Genomic DNA, 19,360 nt, shown 5'->3' with positions numbered 1-19,360 from the left:
TTTCATGTCAACTTCTTTCACTATCCAGTTTTCACATCCAGACATAGACATCACAAATACTATGGTATGGATGATCCTGATGTTCATGTTCTATTAGATATCTTTACAGGTGAGGATCCTTCATAGCTGCCCTTCAAATTCTTCTTTTGATTTCTTGATCACGTCACAAAAAATCTTTTAACGTTGATGCTTTATTATCCAGTTTTAAGTTGCCATTGGTATATCAAACCAAAAAGAGGGGAAAGCTGATAAATCTAATTGTTCTCATGATTTGAACAAGAAGACTCATTGTCTTCTATTGGCATTATAGATTATTATTTGTGCACTGTTCGATGGCATGTTTTTAAAAACTACTTTGTTTTTTGGGGGGCGGTAGCGCCATTCTTTACATTTCAGGTTAACATTGGTCCAAAACACACTGCAGGAATAATCCAGTTCGAGACTGCTTTAACAGCCCTGGCTCAGTACTAGGGAATCCTGGATATTGTAGTTTATTTGTGGCACCAGAGCTTTCTGACAGAAGCTAAACGTCTCACAAAACTACAGTGCGCAGAATTCCCTAGCATTGAGCAAGAGCAGTTAAGGCAGTCTCAGACTGGATTATTGCTGCAGTGTTTTGGACCTTAGTTGGTTATACTCTTTCTAATAGAAAGGCTGTTGGCTATCCTGAATTTGGATAGTCTTGGCCCCAGAGATCTTGGGGGCTGACTGGACTAGGCATTCCCCGTTTCACTCTCACTCCAGATGTGCTACTGTCCTTGACTGAAATTCAGAGACTTTGTGAAGAATAGGCTCTTCCTCCTTCTCTCAGCCCCAATTAGCTATAAGAATGGGAAGAGGAACAGCAAGCCTGGGAAAAAGCAATCAATTATATGTAAGGTCGAGAGGCCAAGAAGGCAGAGATAGCACATTGTGAAGGTGCTGGGGATGTCAAGGGTGAAGATTCTGCCTCCTACAACAGAATCTGAAACTATGAAGAGCTGTGGCATCTAGTGGTGAAGATGAGGTATCGCCAGGACGAAGATGGACAACTAAGGATCTTTACCTGCATTCCTCCATTATTTAAACGGAAGATTAACTTTGTTGATTCATTACATGTAACTCACCACATCAGCTTATATCATCCATTCAGTCTAGCATATGAAGCTACGCTATTACAGTAAATCAGTTTCATGGAGGTGGTTTCAACAAGGTATTTACAACAATGTCTCAAACATCCAAGTAGCTTTTCTTTCATAGTGCTGGAGAATGGAATGGAAACAATACCTATGATCCATTCTTTAATTCTTCACATGAGCAGTAACTGCCACATAAATTCAGCTCCAAGTAGCTTACATGATACTTGCTGTCCAAAGAACTTAGCTTGCTTCTATAATTGTTGCTTTCTACAGAAAGACGTGTCCTTTGGTGTGATTTACTGCTACATAAAGCTGGCCTAAATATGCAAAAGGCACCAGAATCTGTCTGATCTTGGAAACTAAACAGGGTCAGTGCTGGTTAGCATTGGATGGGAGACCACCAACAAATGTCAGGTGCTGCAGGCTATACTCCAGAGAAACTGGAAAAACCATCTCTGAGCATTCCTTGCCTTAGAAAACCCTATAAAATTTGGGGGGACACCATAATTGACAGGTGACTTGAAGGCATGCATGCACATATACACATTCTACATAAATATGGACAGAACTGATTGTTTTCTCTTTGGAATCTTACAAAACTGTTGTCTTTCCACTGCAATACAGTTTGCCATAGCAGCACTTCAAGAATTTTCCCAGAGAAAATGTAACTAATTCTTCACTAGGAAACACTATCCATAACTTATTCTGAGCACCTACTTTTAGATAGTAACAGAATTCATGGGAATTATAAAAGAATGATTGAAACGAAACACCAGTGAAAATATAAACAGAAAACAGTATGAATATTGAACGTTTTATTCTATACACTACATGTACACATTATTCTTAGTAACATAGAAACTTTTGTAAATGCTAAAAACTCCATTTCAACACCATGACATCTTTTTAAAAAATTGAAGTATACATATCAGTGGAAGTGTGAGAATTCATGTTTACACCACACAGAATGAACCTGTACAGACACTGAACCAAGTAAGTTTTTGAAAGACTAATCACCCACTGAAAGGTGAGGGTGCCTTGGGTTTTCTTATTTCTGAATAATACATGAATAATACATTAAGTAAACACTGCCCAAATGAATAATCTGAAAGGGAGAGAATGTATTAGTTTTATAAAGCTCTGTGGGACTGCATGACACAAATTAGCTAAATCATGAAAGTTTCTCTTTCTTCAAAAGGCAGTCTTTGCTCTGCTAGACAGACCCATGGAAACTTAGTCAACCAATTCTTGAAATAAGACACACATATACACTGCAGACTCTCAAATATGACATTTTCCTTAGAATGTAAGGACAAAGGTTAATACAACTTCCCTGCCACAAAGCAGTGCTTTATGCAGATACGGCTCTGGACAGCAACAACTATTTAAGATGTTGTTTTGGCAAATGTATTAACTTGCAGGCAAAGTGTTTCACAAGTGTACTGTGGTGGGCAAGGCTTCTATAGTACTCCAGCATTTCAGTGATTTTATACTTTCTTTTCATTTTCCATTAAGTCAAAAATGGGAACATCATCAGTTCTAAGGCGCTTAGGTGATGGTGGATTTTGCAATGGGTCCTCAGGTGGTGACGGTCTCTCTGAAATTGGAAGAAAATAAAATCGAACACAATCAAATCAAAATGTGTGTGAATTTTGAAAATATAAGGATAGCCAAAAAAAAAGGGGGGGGGAGAACCCCAACCTAACCCAACGCAACCCAAACCCCACTCTCCCTTGAACTTTCTTACAGCCATTTAATACATTTTGCCAAAATTTGTGAAAATAAAAGAGGTACTTTTATTGTGCTTTTCATGCATAGAGACAATCTAAAATGCAATCGAGGAAGTGTCTTTGTTAATTAAATTTTGTTTTGTTGATGTTGTTTATATATTTAACAAGCATATACAAACAATAACAAAACAAACTTTACTAAACAAAAACATAAACATACTACTGACTTCCCCTCATTGTATTTTAGATTGTCTCTATGCATGAAAAGCATAATAAAAGTACCACACTTATTTTCACAAATTTCGACAAAATGTATTATAAGTGTTTGTGATTGTGTTTAGGTTTAATAAAAATGATTAAAACAAAATAAAATAAAATGCAACCAGGACCAAAGGGTCAGGCAGAATCAGAACATAATGGAGGCAAAAGCATTTAAGAATATGAGACTTAAGTTGAGACTTAATAGGTTATCAACAGCAAGTTGTTTTACCATGTTGGACTATTTCTGTGGAAGATGCTGAAGAGACTGGATTCAAGGGAGCTGAGTCCAAACTATCTGCCTTTAGAGGAATCAAAGCAACTCTCCTAAATAAAAATAAATAAAATACAATACCGAAAAATTACTTTGGAAATCACCTCTCTTCCACAAACATGTCTAGGTTTCTCTAGCCCCATTTTCCTCAACGCCATGTCTGTTGTTATTCCTCCCTTGGCTCTTCATTTTTGCACTTCCTCCCCTTGATTTCAGATATTATAACCTAGCATCAAAGAAATCTGTTCATTTGCTTTCTGGAAATTAATATTATGCTTACCTTGGTGTCTTACTCCATGTCTGTATGGTATTAAGTGTAATCCTCCTAGGTTGGCTTATTTTTGAACTATGGCTTGATGGGGGATTGGGCTTTTTCTTTTCTGGAGAAGACACGGTGTCATTTCTAACTATAACGGGTGTTGAGGGTAAGTCTCTATTGTTCACTGAAGTCTTGCATGGCACAGCTGGGCTGTTAGAGTCCGCAGCCCTACTAGGAGGAGTGCTATCCATTGCTTTGGGAGGTGGGGAGACAACACTGGGAGACAGACCCTTTTTCACTTTCTTCTCTGCTGTGTTAGGGGTCCTGACACTTATAACTGGCTTCTCTTTCAGTGGTATTCCAAGTTCTTCTTTTTCAAAAGTCACAAAAGAACAATATCCATCCGTAGAAGAAATAGCAAGGAAAGAGCCATCACTGGACCTAATGTTCATTTGTGGAAATAAAACAATTTAATTCCTTCAGTTATTTTTCATTAATAAAAAAATGAAAACATTCTTTAAACGTCATTGAACCTAATTAGTTATTTTAAATAGAGAAAGGGAGTTTCATTGTGGGCTATATTTATTTTGCTGAAAATGACCAGTTTTGATTTAGATTTACCACCACTTTCAGCAGACTTTTTAAATGTACTGAAATCCTTTCAACAGGACGATGGGAATAAAATATATAAAACAAAGTTTCCTGATTTAGCAATGACAAGTTTAAAATAATTATAAGATTATTACAAGTGGTACACAAACCATATTTCTAAGTGAATAGAAACACTGAGAATTCCCCAAACACAAAAAGGCAGTCTGAAATCCTATGTTTGTATAGAAAGCCATTTTCTATTGCTCCTGTTAGATTGATTTACCTGCTGAATAAAGGATAGTTTTCAGAGCAATAATAAATATTATTTTAATACCATTGTCCAAAATAATGCAAAACAAAAGGCTTGCAGCAACACCAAAACCCAAGTTCATCCTCTGCTTACTTTGCACAAAAAGTTCAGTGTAAAAATATGATTTTTCTTTTACAGGATACATTCTGCCTTGTCAGTATTAAGTCAATACTCTGACAGATTCTGAAATTAGATTCCACATTTGTTGCTCCTCTTTACAACATAATTTACAGTGCTCAAAATGCTAACCTAAGATAGTCAGAAGGATTTTTACTATGTATTTTTGTCATTATATCAAAGATACTGCAGCCTGTTGTTACAAGCTATCAGAGGTTATGAATTACCTACCATGAAATGTCACTCAGAGTATGGTAATGTATATTAGACACATAACCAAAAGGAAAGGATTGCTGTGTATCATAGAAAAGCACAGAATCTTCTGAAGCAACAGCAAATACCAAACGATAGGGAAGATTTATTAGGCCAGTCTTCTGGGAAGCTTCCTCTACAACCAAAAAGTTATCATATTAAAAACCCTGAACATTTCTTATTTAGACTTCTACAACACTATTGTCTCACTTCAGCAATTCAGAATATGGTTAAATATGTGAGGACTTGTTCTGAATGCTACTTAAAAAGAAAAAGCTGAGAACACTCCACTGCCACAAGATCAGTTAAAAACCCATAAGAGGATTAAAATCTAATGGTGCTTTCCACATGTATACAGCAGTACATCCAATATATTCCCACTGAAGGAAAAAAGCAGATCAGAAAAAAATCCTAGCAAAGTAGCATAATATGTATAGGACCACACATTTAAAGAACAAGTGGAGCTTTTAGTATCAAAGTTTCCTGGACTTTCAGAATGCAATATATAGTTTTCGGGAGAAATCTTGGCCCCTGCTTGTCCAGTGTTATTGGATATGTTTCAATTTGTGCAACCCGAGGACATGGATACAATCCTTGGAGAGGTGAGAGTCATCATGTGCATACTGGACCCACGCCCATCTTGGCTGTTGAAAGAAGCCAGAGAGTGACTGGACAGTTGGGTAAGGGAAGTGGTGAATGTCTCACTACAGCAAGGCAGGTTCCCAGCTTGTCTAAAAGAGGCTGTGGTAAGGCCACTACTGAAAAAATCTTCCCTAGATCCAACTAGATTAGAAGACTAGCTTTGGGGGTTTCCTGGAAGGCTTTATGGCAGCAAAACACTGGAACTAACTTTCCCAATTCCTGGCATGAGGTGAATTTAAGAGCCCCAATCTGCCATGACTTTCTCTGGGTGACCTTGGGCCAGTCACTATCTTTTAACCTACCATATCAGGTATTTTGTGAGATTAAAAATATGGAGGACAACTATGTATGTGGCCTTGAGTGACTTGGATAAAATATGGATATAAATGTAACAAGTTCAAGATAGTTTTTTTGGAAGTGTTCATACCTTTTACTCATTTTTAAAATTTAACTTTGTAATGTTTATGCTCAGATAAAGTGAATTACTGGTTGAGTCTGCCTTATCCAAAATCCTTAGGACCAAAGGTGTTTTGGATTTCAGTTTTTGGAATATCTGTATTTGCATACATACATACATACATATGCATACATAAATATACATACATAATGAGCTATCTTGGAGATGGAATGCAAGTCTAAACACAAAATTCATTTATGTTTCATATAGCAACTTTTGCACATGGCCAAAGGTATTTTTATTGAATATTTTTAATAGTTTCGTGCATGAAACTAAGTTTGTGTAGTTTGTGTAACCATCAGAAAGCAAAGGTGTCACTATGTCAATCACCCAAAGTTTTAGATTTTGGAATATTTTGGATTTCAGAATTCTGGATAAAGGAGACTCAACCTGTATGTTGAAGTGACTTACAGTCTATGAAAGTTCTGGATTTAATTTTTTGAAAGTACTGCATACTTTCAAATGAGGTACTTATTTAAGAATTAAGGTTTATTTATTTAAGGTTTATTTAACGTTAACCTTATTTAAGGTTAAGAATATATGTTACCATGATAAACAATTTTAGAAAGATTCTTTCTCCCAGAGTATATGGTATTCATTAGGAAGGAGCACATTTGCCTAGTTTTTTTTCAAATTAATGTAGTTTATACAAGTTTCTTCATCAAAATATTAAACTTGCATATCTGCCATATTTATGAAAGGTACAGTATCTTCAGTGTATGAGATCCAGCATGGTGGAGTGGTCTAAACACTGGACTACAAGTGGAGACCAGGGTACGAATTCCTGCTTGGGCCATGGAAACTCACTGGATGGCCTTGGGAAAGTCACATGATCTCAGCTTCAGAGGAAGATAAAGGCAAACATTCTCTGAACAAGTCTTGCCAAGAAAACATTGTGATAGGTTCAGTTTAGGGTTACTATAAGTTGAAAATGACTTGAAGACACACAAAAATTAGAAACGACTTGAAGACACACAACAACAACAGTCTTCAGTGTGAGTTGCTACAGGTCAGAGAACAATGCTTAAAATAGTACTTTAATGCTAAACTGTACTGAAATACCAGAGGCATATAAAGATAGAATTAGAGGGCATATGAAGTAACAATTTGACATTAGTGATATAGCACTATACCTCAAATAATCACAAAAAGACTAAAGACATAAAACAGCATATCCTCTGACATAAATTTAACATACTTTTAAAATGCAATATACTTTCCCAAGGTTTTACAATACCTTTGTTAACTACATGTTTCAGCTCAAAGTAGACTGGGCAACAACGAACGGCTAAAGTTGCCTTCCCAGGGCAAGGTAAATGAGCGATAGGCCTAATAAAAAACAGTAATCTTTTAGTTAAATAGCAGTTGGAATATGCCTTTAAATTATAAGCACATACATCTGTAACAAGTCTATACCTTTTTAGATTTGTTCTGGAAAACACATAAGTAGTGTTTGTTACATTTTCTCCTGATTCCACACAACCTGCTGAAAAAGTTAAAGTGCCAAAATGTTAGATTTGCTCATAATTCTTCAGCCTGTTGCTTAATTAAAAGCTCCCCAAAGTCTTATATATAGCAAAAACCTCAGGTTCTCTTGGATTGTGACTTCAGGTTTCCAACAACTCAGTGTGATTTTTACCCCCAAGGAATGTAGTGAGGGGCCCAATAGTGGACAATGCCAGATGTTTAATGCATATTACCAATTCGTAATCATTTGTGTATTTTTATTGTGGCTATACATGAATGTAAGATATTTTCCTGAAGTTCCTAGAATATACTGAACATTTCACACAGTTCTTCTGTTACATTGAGCATGCATTTCTAATGTGAAGGAAATCACTAAAAGAACTATAAGAATACAAATTAAGATAGACTAAATTGGAGTCAAATATCTCTAAGGCATAACAGCCAAACCTTGGGCACTGAGGAAAAGAACAAAACTAATGTGGGAAGGTTTAAATCATATCTGTTCTGCTGAAATGATTTAAAAGAAATGGCATCCCTATTCCAACACACATTAAATGGAGATGAGGAAGTCAAGCAGTAGGTTAGTAGCACAAATTACAAAAATGGCTAGCCCCAAGTGTTTAAGAATGACACTAGATTTAATTATTTCTAGCTGTTTCATTTTATATAACAAACCAACAAATGTATAACTAAAATTAATAGAATCCAATGAAACATGAATAAATAATCTGGATTTCCAAGGATTCGCAAATTTAACTTCTTTGAAAAAGAAGTTTTATTCATGTGTTTTGTGCTTAATTTTAAGGCACTTTATTCACAATATTATCAAGGCAGAAATACTTTGGTTGCAAATTGTTTGATTAATCTTTATATTTGTACAACAACACATAAAAGAAGCGGGTAAAGGTAGGAATGCATTTGGCAACAAATGCTAACACAGATATGTGCAGAATTCAAAGATATAGCTGTGTTAGTCTGTGGAATCAATATGTAGAGAGATCTTGTCGCACCTTTGAGACTAACTGAAAGAAAGAAGTTGGCAGCATGAGTTTTTGTAGACTTAAGTCTACTCCCTCTTCCAAATGCTTCTTTCTTTCTTTGTTAGTCTCAAAAGTGCTACAATATCTCTCTACATAAAGATATGTGCAGTTTGTACCATTTTCCACTGCAGATCTGTATAAAGGAATTAAAATTTCTACACATACCAGGAGCAAGAAGCAGAGAGCCATCAGGAGTAAAAGTCAGTCTCCGGAAAAATGATTTCATGCTGTCATCATGAAACATTCTATAACTTTTCACCTAAAGGATTTGGCAACAATTCAGAAAAATCCACTTATCATCCAGCCTCAGAGGGAATGAAAGGCAGGCCCAGCTCCATCAGAGTAGGAGCAGAGTAAAAGGAAGGCCCTCCCTCCATGCCATATGACATTACCCAGCCTCAGAGGGAGCAAAGGCAGGCCCAGCTCCATCAGGCCTAGCCAGAGTAAGAAGTTTCTCCTTCCAGTTTATCTGCTGTGGTCCAGGCCTCAGAGGGAGAGGAGAGGAGAACTGCTGGAATTATTCCCTTTCCTCTCTGCCATTCCCTTCTCCTTTTGTGTCATATCTTTTTAGATTGTAAGCCTGAGGGCAGGGAACTGTCTAATGAACTATCTGTAAGCTGCTCTGAGAGCTTCTGTGGCTGAAGAGCAGGGTGGGTATAAATACAACAAACAAACAAACAAATTTAACATTTGAGGAGCCACTCATTTGAAAGATCAGAGCATTTTCTATAGTATTCTTATTTATTTCATTGTGCAACTTGGAAAGAGTGTGTGTGTGGAGAAGTGGAAAGATTATGTACTGTATGTATGTGCATACACAAAGAATGTTCATATTGGTGCATGCATGCATGCTCACACATGTGTGTTGGCTCATGGCATCCAGCTGATACCAGGATTTTCTTAAGGTTTAAACAATGAAAATGATTGATCAGGGGTCCTCTAGATATTTTGAAATTATGTGTTTATTCATTAGAAATATCACCTCTCAATTCAATAAAATGCTGAAGTGGTTTACAACTTTATACCCCTTTCGTACAATCCACAAAGACATCTCCAAGGAATTCATGCATGGAGCTAATTCCACAAGGTGGCTGCAGCTACAGAGAAAGTTTGCCTCTCCATCACTCCCAAAAGGAAATGTTTAGGCCCTAGCATGGGCAGCAGCTCTGTTGTTGAAGATCATAGCAGCTTTAAATCCCAGAAGAGCCAGCCAGCACAGGGAATACTTAGTGATCATGGGAGATGTATTCCAAAACATCTCGAAGGCCAACCATTCCTCACTTCTGATCCACAAGCATGTACATATTGGTGGGTTATATACCGCCGAGAAGCAGCGCTGTCCCACCGCCGCTGCTTGCGGCGTCCGGGAGCCGCAGCTGCCACACCGCGGGGCTCCTGGATGCTCAGAGGAAGGAGCGCGGAAATCACGCTCCTTCTCGGGCCCCAGAAGAGGCGCCACAAGTGCCAAAGGGTGCACTCGCGGCGTCACTTCCGGTGCTCCACGTGCGGATGCAGAGCGTCCGTTACGTCAATATGGTGGCGGCCGTGTGGAACGGTCGCCGCCATATTGTACGTATTGAATATGCATTAGGGTTACGGGGGTGCGGAAGCACCACCCCTTCCTAACCCTAATACGTATTCAATACATATTTTTTGGCGGTGTATAACCCGCCCTTGACAATAACTTCAGAATTATGATATCCAATCCCCTCCCTCCACAAAGGTTCTCCCATCAGAAATTTTTGTTTGTTAACAAACCCCAAAAATTTCTTACCTCTCCTTCAGTTCCTCCGCCTGATGGCATTTTGGTAACATTAAATGCTACTCGCTTGGTCTGTGTGTTATATACTCTCAGTACTCTACAAAAGGAAAAGTTAATTACAATGAATGTCAAACTCCCTTTACTTATTTGAATTTTTTAAAAGAGATCTTATTTGAAAAATATGCTGGCAAAATATTAAAAGGTATAGGATAGCAGTAAAGAAGTAAAATAGCAGTGGCCTGAATGGTATAATTCATAGCATTTTGTCTGGGAAAACTGCTATGAAGCAGTGTTTAAACAAATAGGTGCTTAAGGCTGTAATTCTATACCTAGGAATTATTCCCACTGACCTCAATGGAATTTACTTGAGTAGATTTATCAATTGCACTGTAACATGTTTCAGTGCCTTCCATTTTTGAAGGGAGAAAAAAAGCATTTTTAATATTCCAAAACATAATACAAAAGCAAAATAGTTAAATGGATTATCTCATTTTTAAAGGAGCAGTAACTCACCTATCACAACTAAGAGTTGCAATATACTGCCCTACAGGGTCCCATGTTACTCCTTGCACATAACTTTTGTGCTCATTAAAAATGGAAACCTTTTGCCCTAGGAATAAAAAGAGCAGATTGCCTTTCAAAATGACAAAAAAGCCAAAATGTTTTAATTGTAACCAGTACTTCACAGTTTCTTTCTCATTCATTTTTACAAGTCTAAAATAAACATACAATTTTCCACCTTAAAAAATAAGCAGCCTATGAAACAACTCGATTTGTTCAAAACAATCATTAATTTATTCAGAGCTGTCAGTAATGAGATTTTAGAAAGATTCTCACAGATAAAATCAGAGTAAAGTTGTATATTTCCTAGACAACAGAAACTAGTATTTCATACACCAAGTTTTAAAGTTGGGCTGAGGTGCTTTATTTTATTTTCTATCTTAAATTGTACTTTTGTGTCATTTTAGAGAGGAATTCCAGCTAGCTGATCAGTACAGAAATCCTATTTATTATTAATGTCCTTGGAAACTGAGGGTGCTTCCAGACCAAAGGCTTTAAGTGCTACCCAGCAGCTGTTCTGTCTGTAGAACAGTTGTAACTGATTTCTCCAGACACCTGATGTTATACTCTTTCTCAGTGTTTGTCTCAGTCTTTTCTGTCCACACCAAATGAGCATGCTATAACTGTGCAGAAAGAAAAAAGGAAAGTCCAATTCACCTCAGCAATATGTTTTAACATTTCTCCCTGACATCTTGCAACCATCAAAAACCAACCAACCAACTATTCAAACTTGTTTATTTCAGTGATATTATGTATGAATGTCTGGGAAGAGTGGATTGTTTTAAGGGGACTCTGAGATTCAGAATGGTGACTAGTTTATGAGGGAGGGACTGAAAAGAAGGTTGTGTAAATTCTTCAAGGGAAAGTCTGCAACTCCAGAACTTTAGCAATTACCTTTATTGACATCCCACATTATAGCTGTGTTGTCCACTGATGCAGAGGCCATATAATTTCCATCAGGAGTCCAACAAATATCATACACATCTTCTAAGTGACCTCTGTAATCCAGAAAATGAAAAAGGCAATGACATAAGACAGACAGCCTTCTTACCAGCAGTTGTTATATTAATTATATCCTCAGAGAAACTGTAATCTTTACAAATGTTTGTTGGAAATTATATCCCTGTAGAATCACATTATTTAAAAATTATACCCCTGAGATTTGGAACTTCACCGAGGGTCAGTGTGGTCTTTTACTGTTGCTAAAAGACATATACTCCAAGGTAGAAAGATGAGCATTAAATATTCATCTTTCAGTGGTCAGAATGATGCTCTAGTTACACCTAAACATGAACTTTACAGATGTCAGCTTTAAGCAAATGTATTTTGGACATTTTGTAAATTTATATTAACGTATTTATCACAGCCACATTCATAAACCTTATAATTCTTGCCCGTCTCTTTTGAATTTTCTATTCTGTTCTTAAAATTTTTATTTAAAAATGTCACTACTTCTCATTCATCTTGAATCTGAAGGACTGTAGGACTCGGAGGGCTGGATATGTAGAAATAGGTTGCTTTTCTGCACTGGAAAGTGACATCCCAGATCTAGAATGTTTTGCTGTTGATTATGGTTCCAACAGCTAAGCAAGTCTTGCAGTTAAACCACATATTTCTACTTAATCGCTTACAGTTAAAATAAAATTAAAAGATTTTGAGACGTGATTTTTACTGAAATTTCACTAAAAACAAAGAAAATTTACCTTAGGGTTTTAAATACAGTCCAGTTTTCTTTGTTCAGCTGATTATCATCATCATCCTGAAAGGGATTTGGCTCTGACTCTTTGTTATCATTCAGCTTCCACAACAAAATTGCAGCATCTATAAAAAATAATTTCAGAGATAATACTTTTTTTCTTTGCAATGAACATATTCCACTTCATCATCTTGCTAGTTGTATATCTGCACATCATTTCTGACTGATAGCAATAGCAGCTTCATTTATATACCGCTTCATACCGCACTAAGCAGTCTCTAAGTGGTTTACAACTGTAAGCTAATTGCCCCCAACAAGCTGGGTACTCATTTTAGCGACCTCAGAAAGATGCAAGCCTGAGTTGAACTATCACAGAGTTTTCTTGGCAATATTTTTTTTCAGAGTGGGTTTGCCTTTGCCACTGAAGCTGGCAGAGCATGACTTGGTCAAGGTCACACTGTAGGTTTCCATGGCCAAGTGGGGATTTTGACCTGGTGTTCAGCATGATAGTCCAATTCTCAAACCACTATACTACTCTGGCTTTCAACTATCTCAGAATATTCCAGCCATTAGCCACAAATAATGGAGCTAGGCTAACCCTACGCACTTTAGCTGCGGGCACATCCCACTGCTCAATAGCATTTACCTCTGAACAGACAGGGAGAAAATTGGACTGCACAACACAAAAAAACTTTAAAATTTGCAAGAGACCTAAAAACATGGAGTGTAACTTTTGTAATTGGATGTCCTTGTATTGCTGATCAAGCAATTTGGTTGTTGATCATCAAACCAGGGTGGATTAAAAAAAAAATCAATGTTTGTTTTAAAAATGGATTTTTAACATTTAAATCAGATTTTTAAAATTAAATGCTTTTTGAGGGGAAATGTTTATTCATGCAATGTTTAAAAAATTGGGTAAATGAATTCCATTAATCCATTCACAGTTTCATGCTCTTCCAAAGGTAACTTGACAGTTCTCAAAACTGTGAATTTGTATCTGCAGAGATCCCAATCCCATTGTTTTGCAAATACACAGAATCAACCCCTTACATATTAAGTATTAAACTTCAAAATATTCAATGAACAGATTGTTGAGTGACGCTTGCAGAAGAAGTTAAGTGTGAGGACAGTGGGGCAAGCAGTAAAAATGAAAGTGAAATCTTATGAGTAGAATACTCTGCATGTCTTTGGATCTTTATGTGTATAGCCTGAGGTTTATCATATTATTCTTTCCATGGAGGAGAAAACCTATAATGGCATTGGCATCTAAACATGGAAGTTAAAGTAAATACAAGAATACATAAGATATGTTATTGTTTCAGTTAAATTTAACTATTTAAATTGTTATTATTAAGGTAATGATTATGAGTCTTTGGTAACTCCGAATTGCGTTAAAATGTGAGAGAATAAAACACATAAGGTTTAATAACAAGTTAGAATAGAAATCATGTAAGACTATATAATCATATACTGTAAGTAGATAACATATATAGATAGTAAGAAAACACATATATACTATTATAGTCAACGTATATCTAGTGGAACAAAAAGGCTAAATCTTTTTTCCCCTTTAACTTTAGAAATAAAAAATGCATAATTACTTAAATGATTAGTCTTAAGGTCAAGAGCTGTGGCCTTTTAATTAAAAAGGGAATTTTATAAAAGAAAACAACCTAGTAGAATATAGAATAGTTTTTAAAAGAAGCTTTTTAAATTAAACATAAATCATGCTTATTTTATAAAAAATGTAGTAGGCTTTAAGTTTCTAAATACTGTATATAGAAATATGCACACCTCAAATGTTCAAGTCAGGAGATAATAAGCAAACAAACAAAATAAACAAAATGAAAATACAACACTTATTTGAACTAATGAGACAAATTAAACCATACATTTGACAGGTTTTAAATATTTTGAAATCAAACTGTTAAATATATTTTGTTTTACAAATAACTGCCTGATTCTGTAACTCCTATATGTTAATTAAAACAAAGGCCTACACTGAATATTAATCATAACTACTCAATGAAATCAACAGACCTAGGTTAATTGAAAGAATAGGGGGTATGCCTATCAAATTTGCAGATGACACCAAATTAAGAGGAAAAGCTAATACCCCAGAGGGCAAATCAAAATGACCTTAACAGATTAGAAAGCTGGGCCAAAGATAACAAAATGAATTTCAACACAGTGAAATGTAAAGTACTGCAAAAAATATATACTGTATATGGAAATGCATACCTATAGCATGTGGGACACCTGGCTGAATGAGACTATGTATGAAAGGGATCTAGGAGTCTTAGTAGACCAAGTTGAACATGAGTCAACCGTGTGATGCAGCAGCTAATAAGGCCAATGCAATTCCAGGCTGCATCAATAGAAGTATAGTGTTTAGGTCAAGGGAAGTAATAGTGCCACTCTATTCTGCTTTGCTCAGGCCTCACCTAGAATGCTGTGTCTAGTTCTGGGCACCACAATTCAAAAAGGATGTTGAGAAACTGGAGCGTGTCCAAAGGAGGGCGACAAAAATGGTGAAGGGTCTAGAAACCATGCCCTATGAGGAGAGAGTTAGGGAGCTGGGTATGTTTAGTCTTGAGAAGAGATGGTTAAGAGGTGATATGATAGCCTTGTTTAAATATTTGAAGGGATGTCATATTGTGAGGATGGAGCAAGCTTGTTTTCTGCTGCTCCAGAGAACAAGACCTGGAACAATGGATGCAAGCTACAGTAAAAGAGATTCGACCTCAACTTTAGGAGGAACTGGTAAGTAACTACAATAAGAGCTGTTAGACAGTGGAACACACTTCCTTGGAGTGTGGTGGAGTCTCCTTCTTTGGAGGTCTTTAATTTGTCAGGGATGCTTTGATTGTGAGTTCCTGCATGGCAGAATGGGTTGGACTGGATGGCCCTTGCGGTCTCTTCCAACTCTATGATTCTATGAATTGTGATTAGCAAGACTCATTTGCTTACGCAGGGCTAACATTTAATTTAGGCCATCATTTCTCATATTTTAAAAATATTCTTACTTTTCTTAAATAGTGAATAGTATCTACTGTCACTCCTATGTGAATATGCAAATGGATCTTGTAGCACCTTTAACACTACCTGTGCTAAAATACATTTTTGTATACTGATATTCTAGACTAACATAGCTATGTCTCTGAATGTTAAGTGAATGCTTTAAAAGTTCTCGCCTGCTAATGTTGGTTTTGATAAGTTGGATGAAATATTGTTAAAATGCTCATGGTCCTTTGTGAATGAACGCAAACACATATAGAATCATAGAATTGGAAGAGACCACTAGGGCCATCCAGTCCAACCCCCTGCCATGCAGGAAATCCAAATCAAAGCATCCCTGACAGATGGCCATCCATCCTCTGTTTAAAGACCTCCAAGGAAGGAGACTCTATCACCCTCCAAGGGAGTGCATTCCATGGTCGAACAGCCCTAACTGTCAGGAAGTTCCTCCTAATGTTCAGGTGGAATCTCTTTTCCTGCAGCTTGCATCCATTGTTCCGGGTCCTGTTCTCTGGAGCAGCAGAAAACAAGCTTGCTCCCTCTTCAATATGACATCCCTTCAAATATTTAAACAGGGTGATCATATCACCTCTTAACCTTCTTTTCTCCAGGCTAAACATCCCCAGCTCCCTAAGTCGTTCCTCATAGGGCATGGTTTCCAGACCTTTCACCATTTTTTGTCGCCCTCCTTTGGACACGCTCGTTTCTCAATGTCCGTTCTGAATTGTGGCGCCCAGAACTGGACACAATATTCTAGGTGGGGCCTGACCAGAGCAGAATACAGTGGCACTATTACTTCTCTTGATCTAGACACTATACTTCTATTGATGCAGCCTAAAATAGCATTGGCCTTTTTAGCTGCCGCAACACACTGTTCACTCATGTTCAACTTGTGGTCTACTTGGACTCCTAGATCCCTTTCACACGTAGTTTCATTCAGCCAGGTGTCACCCATCCTATATCTGTGCATTTTATTTATATATATATATATAGTATGTCAGCTTCTTTTCTCACAAAATCAATATATAATCAATTGACTTGTATGCAAATTTAAATATACACTTACCATCTCCACCAGATGCTAGAATCTCACCATTCGGAGCAAAACGCACAACATTCACAGCTTTGGTATGGCGAGCTAAATTGGACAAGAATTCCACAATTGCTTTTCCATCTGGTCCTTTTTCTACCTTCCATATCTATTTATAAAAGATGGCAGTCATAGAACATCTCAAAACCTTGTCATCCTGAATGCTATGAAACACATATCCCTAATTCTGCTAATGGTTATCACAATAATTGGCATGAACCGAATAACATTAGATAATCCACAGTATAACACTGCAAAGAAAACTCACACAAACAGTAGTGTCCACTCCAGCGGAGGCCAATCTATTGATTTCCCCATCAGTTCCATGTTGGAAGTCTAAGCTGTAGACTGGCTCTTTATTGTGCCATGCAATTTCACAAGTGATTACTTTCATCCTTTATAAAGCAAATATAAATTTTAAAGTACATGTTGCTTTTCATTTTGTCATTCCAGATTCTTCCCAATTACAGGTATACCTCAGTTAGCGAAATAAATAATTTCCTGGACATTTACTTGTTTAATGAAAAATTTGGTACCAAAGGCAGAAAAAAACATTGAAAGAATAGAGATAGGTTCCTATATCACAGGGGAAAAAAGAAAAGTTCAATACTTCGGCAAACTTCTTCAACACTAACAATATATGTATATGACACGGAACCAGATCTGGTAAGCCTTTCATAAGTAACAAAACATCTGAACTTTCTAGAGCATCGAGGGGGTGAAATTTTCTTTTACTAGTCTCCACTATTCTTATCATTTTAACTGAAGTTATCTATGTTTTTTTAACCTGCTAGAAGCTGGTGATGACAGCTTACCTGTTTGCCCCCTTCCTCTGTTTTGATGTTCATACATGCTCACTGGAGTTAGCTGCTGTTTAACGTGCCTATTGTAGTTATGCACACACAGCTGCAGTAGGATCAGCTAAGAAGAATCCTATTTTTGTCCCAGCTCAAACGCTTATTGAATAGTTTACTGCAGACATGCTGCTGCAAGCTGACACCAAAAGTCTGTGTTTCTCCAGCCCCACTTGGATATCCTCCCAATGAAGGTCCTGCTTACAAACTTTCAGCTAGACAGAGGATGAAGAAGAAAGCACTGCTGAGAAATTAGTCTGCCAAGGGATCTTGCAGAAGTTGTTAGCATGAGCCTTTGCAGACTTGAGCCTCCTCCCTCAGATGCATTTGGATCCAAACCTTTCAGGAACTCTCAAAAATGCTGCAATATCCCTTTGCATGCTGATTTTCCAGACTAATGTCTTTGAATTCTGTTAGCAAAGATGTATAATGTTTCTAGTAGTAACTAACTAAACTGTTTAAACATGCATTTGAGGAAAGAGGCATATGAAAGCTGCTGCTACCAACATCTCTCTATCATTTAGGTCCCAAACAGCAGAAATAATCCAGTTTGACACTGCTTTAACTGCTGTGGCTCTGGGCTAGGGAATCCTGGGAACTGTAGTCTATTGTGGCACATGAGCTCTCTGTCAGAGAAGGATACGTGTATCAGAAAACTACAGTTCCCAGAATTCCCTAGCATTGTGCCAGGGCAGTTAAGGCAATCTCAGACTGGATTATTTCTGCAGTGTGTTTTGGACCTTAGTCTCAAGGGTCCCTTTGCATGTTGATTTTCCAGACCAGCATGGTGCAGTGGACTGTGTGTTGGACCATGGGTCCAGGGTTCGAATCCCGCTGGGCCATGAAACTCACTGGGTGACCTTGAGCAAAAGTCACACTCTCTCAGCTTCAGGGCAAAGCAGTGACAAACCTCGTCTGAACCAATCTTGCCAAGAAAACCCCATGATAAGGTTGCCTTAGGGTTGCCACAAGTCAGAAATGACTTGAAGGTGCGCAACAAACACATGCACACACACCATGAGTTAGTGAGAGACAGTGTGGTGTAGTGGTTTAAGTGTTGGACTACAACTCTGGGGAACCAGGGTTCAAACCCTGGCTTGGCCATGTAAACCCACTGGGTGACCTTGAGAGTCACACTCTCTCAGCCTCAGAGGAAGGCAAAGGCAATACCTGCTAAAGAAAGAAGAAAACCCCATGATGACCCTATGGCCACCATCTCAGTCACACTCTCTCAGCCTGAGAGGAAGACAGATGCCAAGAAGACCCCACGATGACTCTATCATGGGATTTTTCTTCAGAGGAGGCTTGCCTTTGGCTTCCTCTGGGGCTGAGAGGGGCTGACTCTCCAAGTCTCCCAGTGGGTGCCTTCCTGAGGCTGAGAGAGTGTGACTGAGGGGGGGCATAAGTAGGGAACGGCTTGCAAGGCACACAAAGCAAACCCAAGGGCTACTCCCCTCCCCATCCTCCCTCTGGAGAAGGCGGATTCCCCCATCGCTGCTTGCCTCCCCTCTCCCTCCCTTCCCTTCCCGCCCAGCCGCCTACCTGAGCAAAGAAAGAGGCGCCCAGATAGTTCAGTCTGCGCTCAAACCCAAGCGCCGGTTCCCGCGCTCGCGCATGCGCACTCAAAGCGCCGGGTGTCGTGTAGGAGGAGCCCGACGCCATTTTGTCTCCTCCTTCTCCTCCTCCTCCTCGGGGCTGGTGGCGAAATGGCGCCACCTGCGGGGCCGCCTCCCTCGCTCCCTATCAGCTTCCCAGTCGCATAGGCCTCTCCTTCTCACAGAGGTGGCCCCAGAGTGGGTTGCCCCAGGGCCTTGGAGAGCAGCAGCCACATAACTACCCTCTGCTGTTCCACTTTAATGCCTCC

General features: G+C 38.2%; 1 protein-coding gene across 2 annotated transcripts; it reads right to left on the bottom strand.

Moving 5' to 3' along the window:
- Positions 1-1,918: 1,918 nt before the first annotated feature.
- Positions 1,919-19,176, bottom strand: CHAF1B (chromatin assembly factor 1 subunit B). Of its 2 annotated transcripts, none has more exons than XM_042461107.1 (14): positions 19,039-19,176; positions 16,911-17,037; positions 16,619-16,751; positions 12,542-12,659; positions 11,733-11,836; positions 10,791-10,887; positions 10,290-10,374; positions 8,681-8,774; positions 7,425-7,494; positions 7,246-7,337; positions 4,889-5,045; positions 3,661-4,080; positions 3,339-3,433; positions 1,919-2,715 (listed from the first exon to the last, which is right to left on the bottom strand). In XM_042461107.1, the coding sequence occupies exons 2-14, from the start codon at positions 17,034-17,036 to the stop codon at positions 2,606-2,608; spliced, it is 1,701 nt and encodes a 566-aa protein (XP_042317041.1). In that variant the 5' UTR covers position 17,037; positions 19,039-19,176; the 3' UTR covers positions 1,919-2,605. The 2 variants fall into 2 exon arrangements, with proteins under 2 accessions (XP_042317041.1, XP_042317042.1); XM_042461108.1 differs by lacking the exon at positions 19,039-19,176 and adding an exon at positions 17,458-17,973.
- Positions 19,177-19,360: the final 184 nt, after the last annotated feature.

Source organism: Sceloporus undulatus, chromosome 3 (assembly GCF_019175285.1).
Source record: "Sceloporus undulatus isolate JIND9_A2432 ecotype Alabama chromosome 3, SceUnd_v1.1, whole genome shotgun sequence".
Lineage (NCBI taxonomy): Eukaryota > Metazoa > Chordata > Lepidosauria > Squamata > Phrynosomatidae > Sceloporus > Sceloporus undulatus.
Note: the sequence above shows the minus strand (reverse complement) of the source record. Positions and strands in the feature narration are given on the sequence as shown.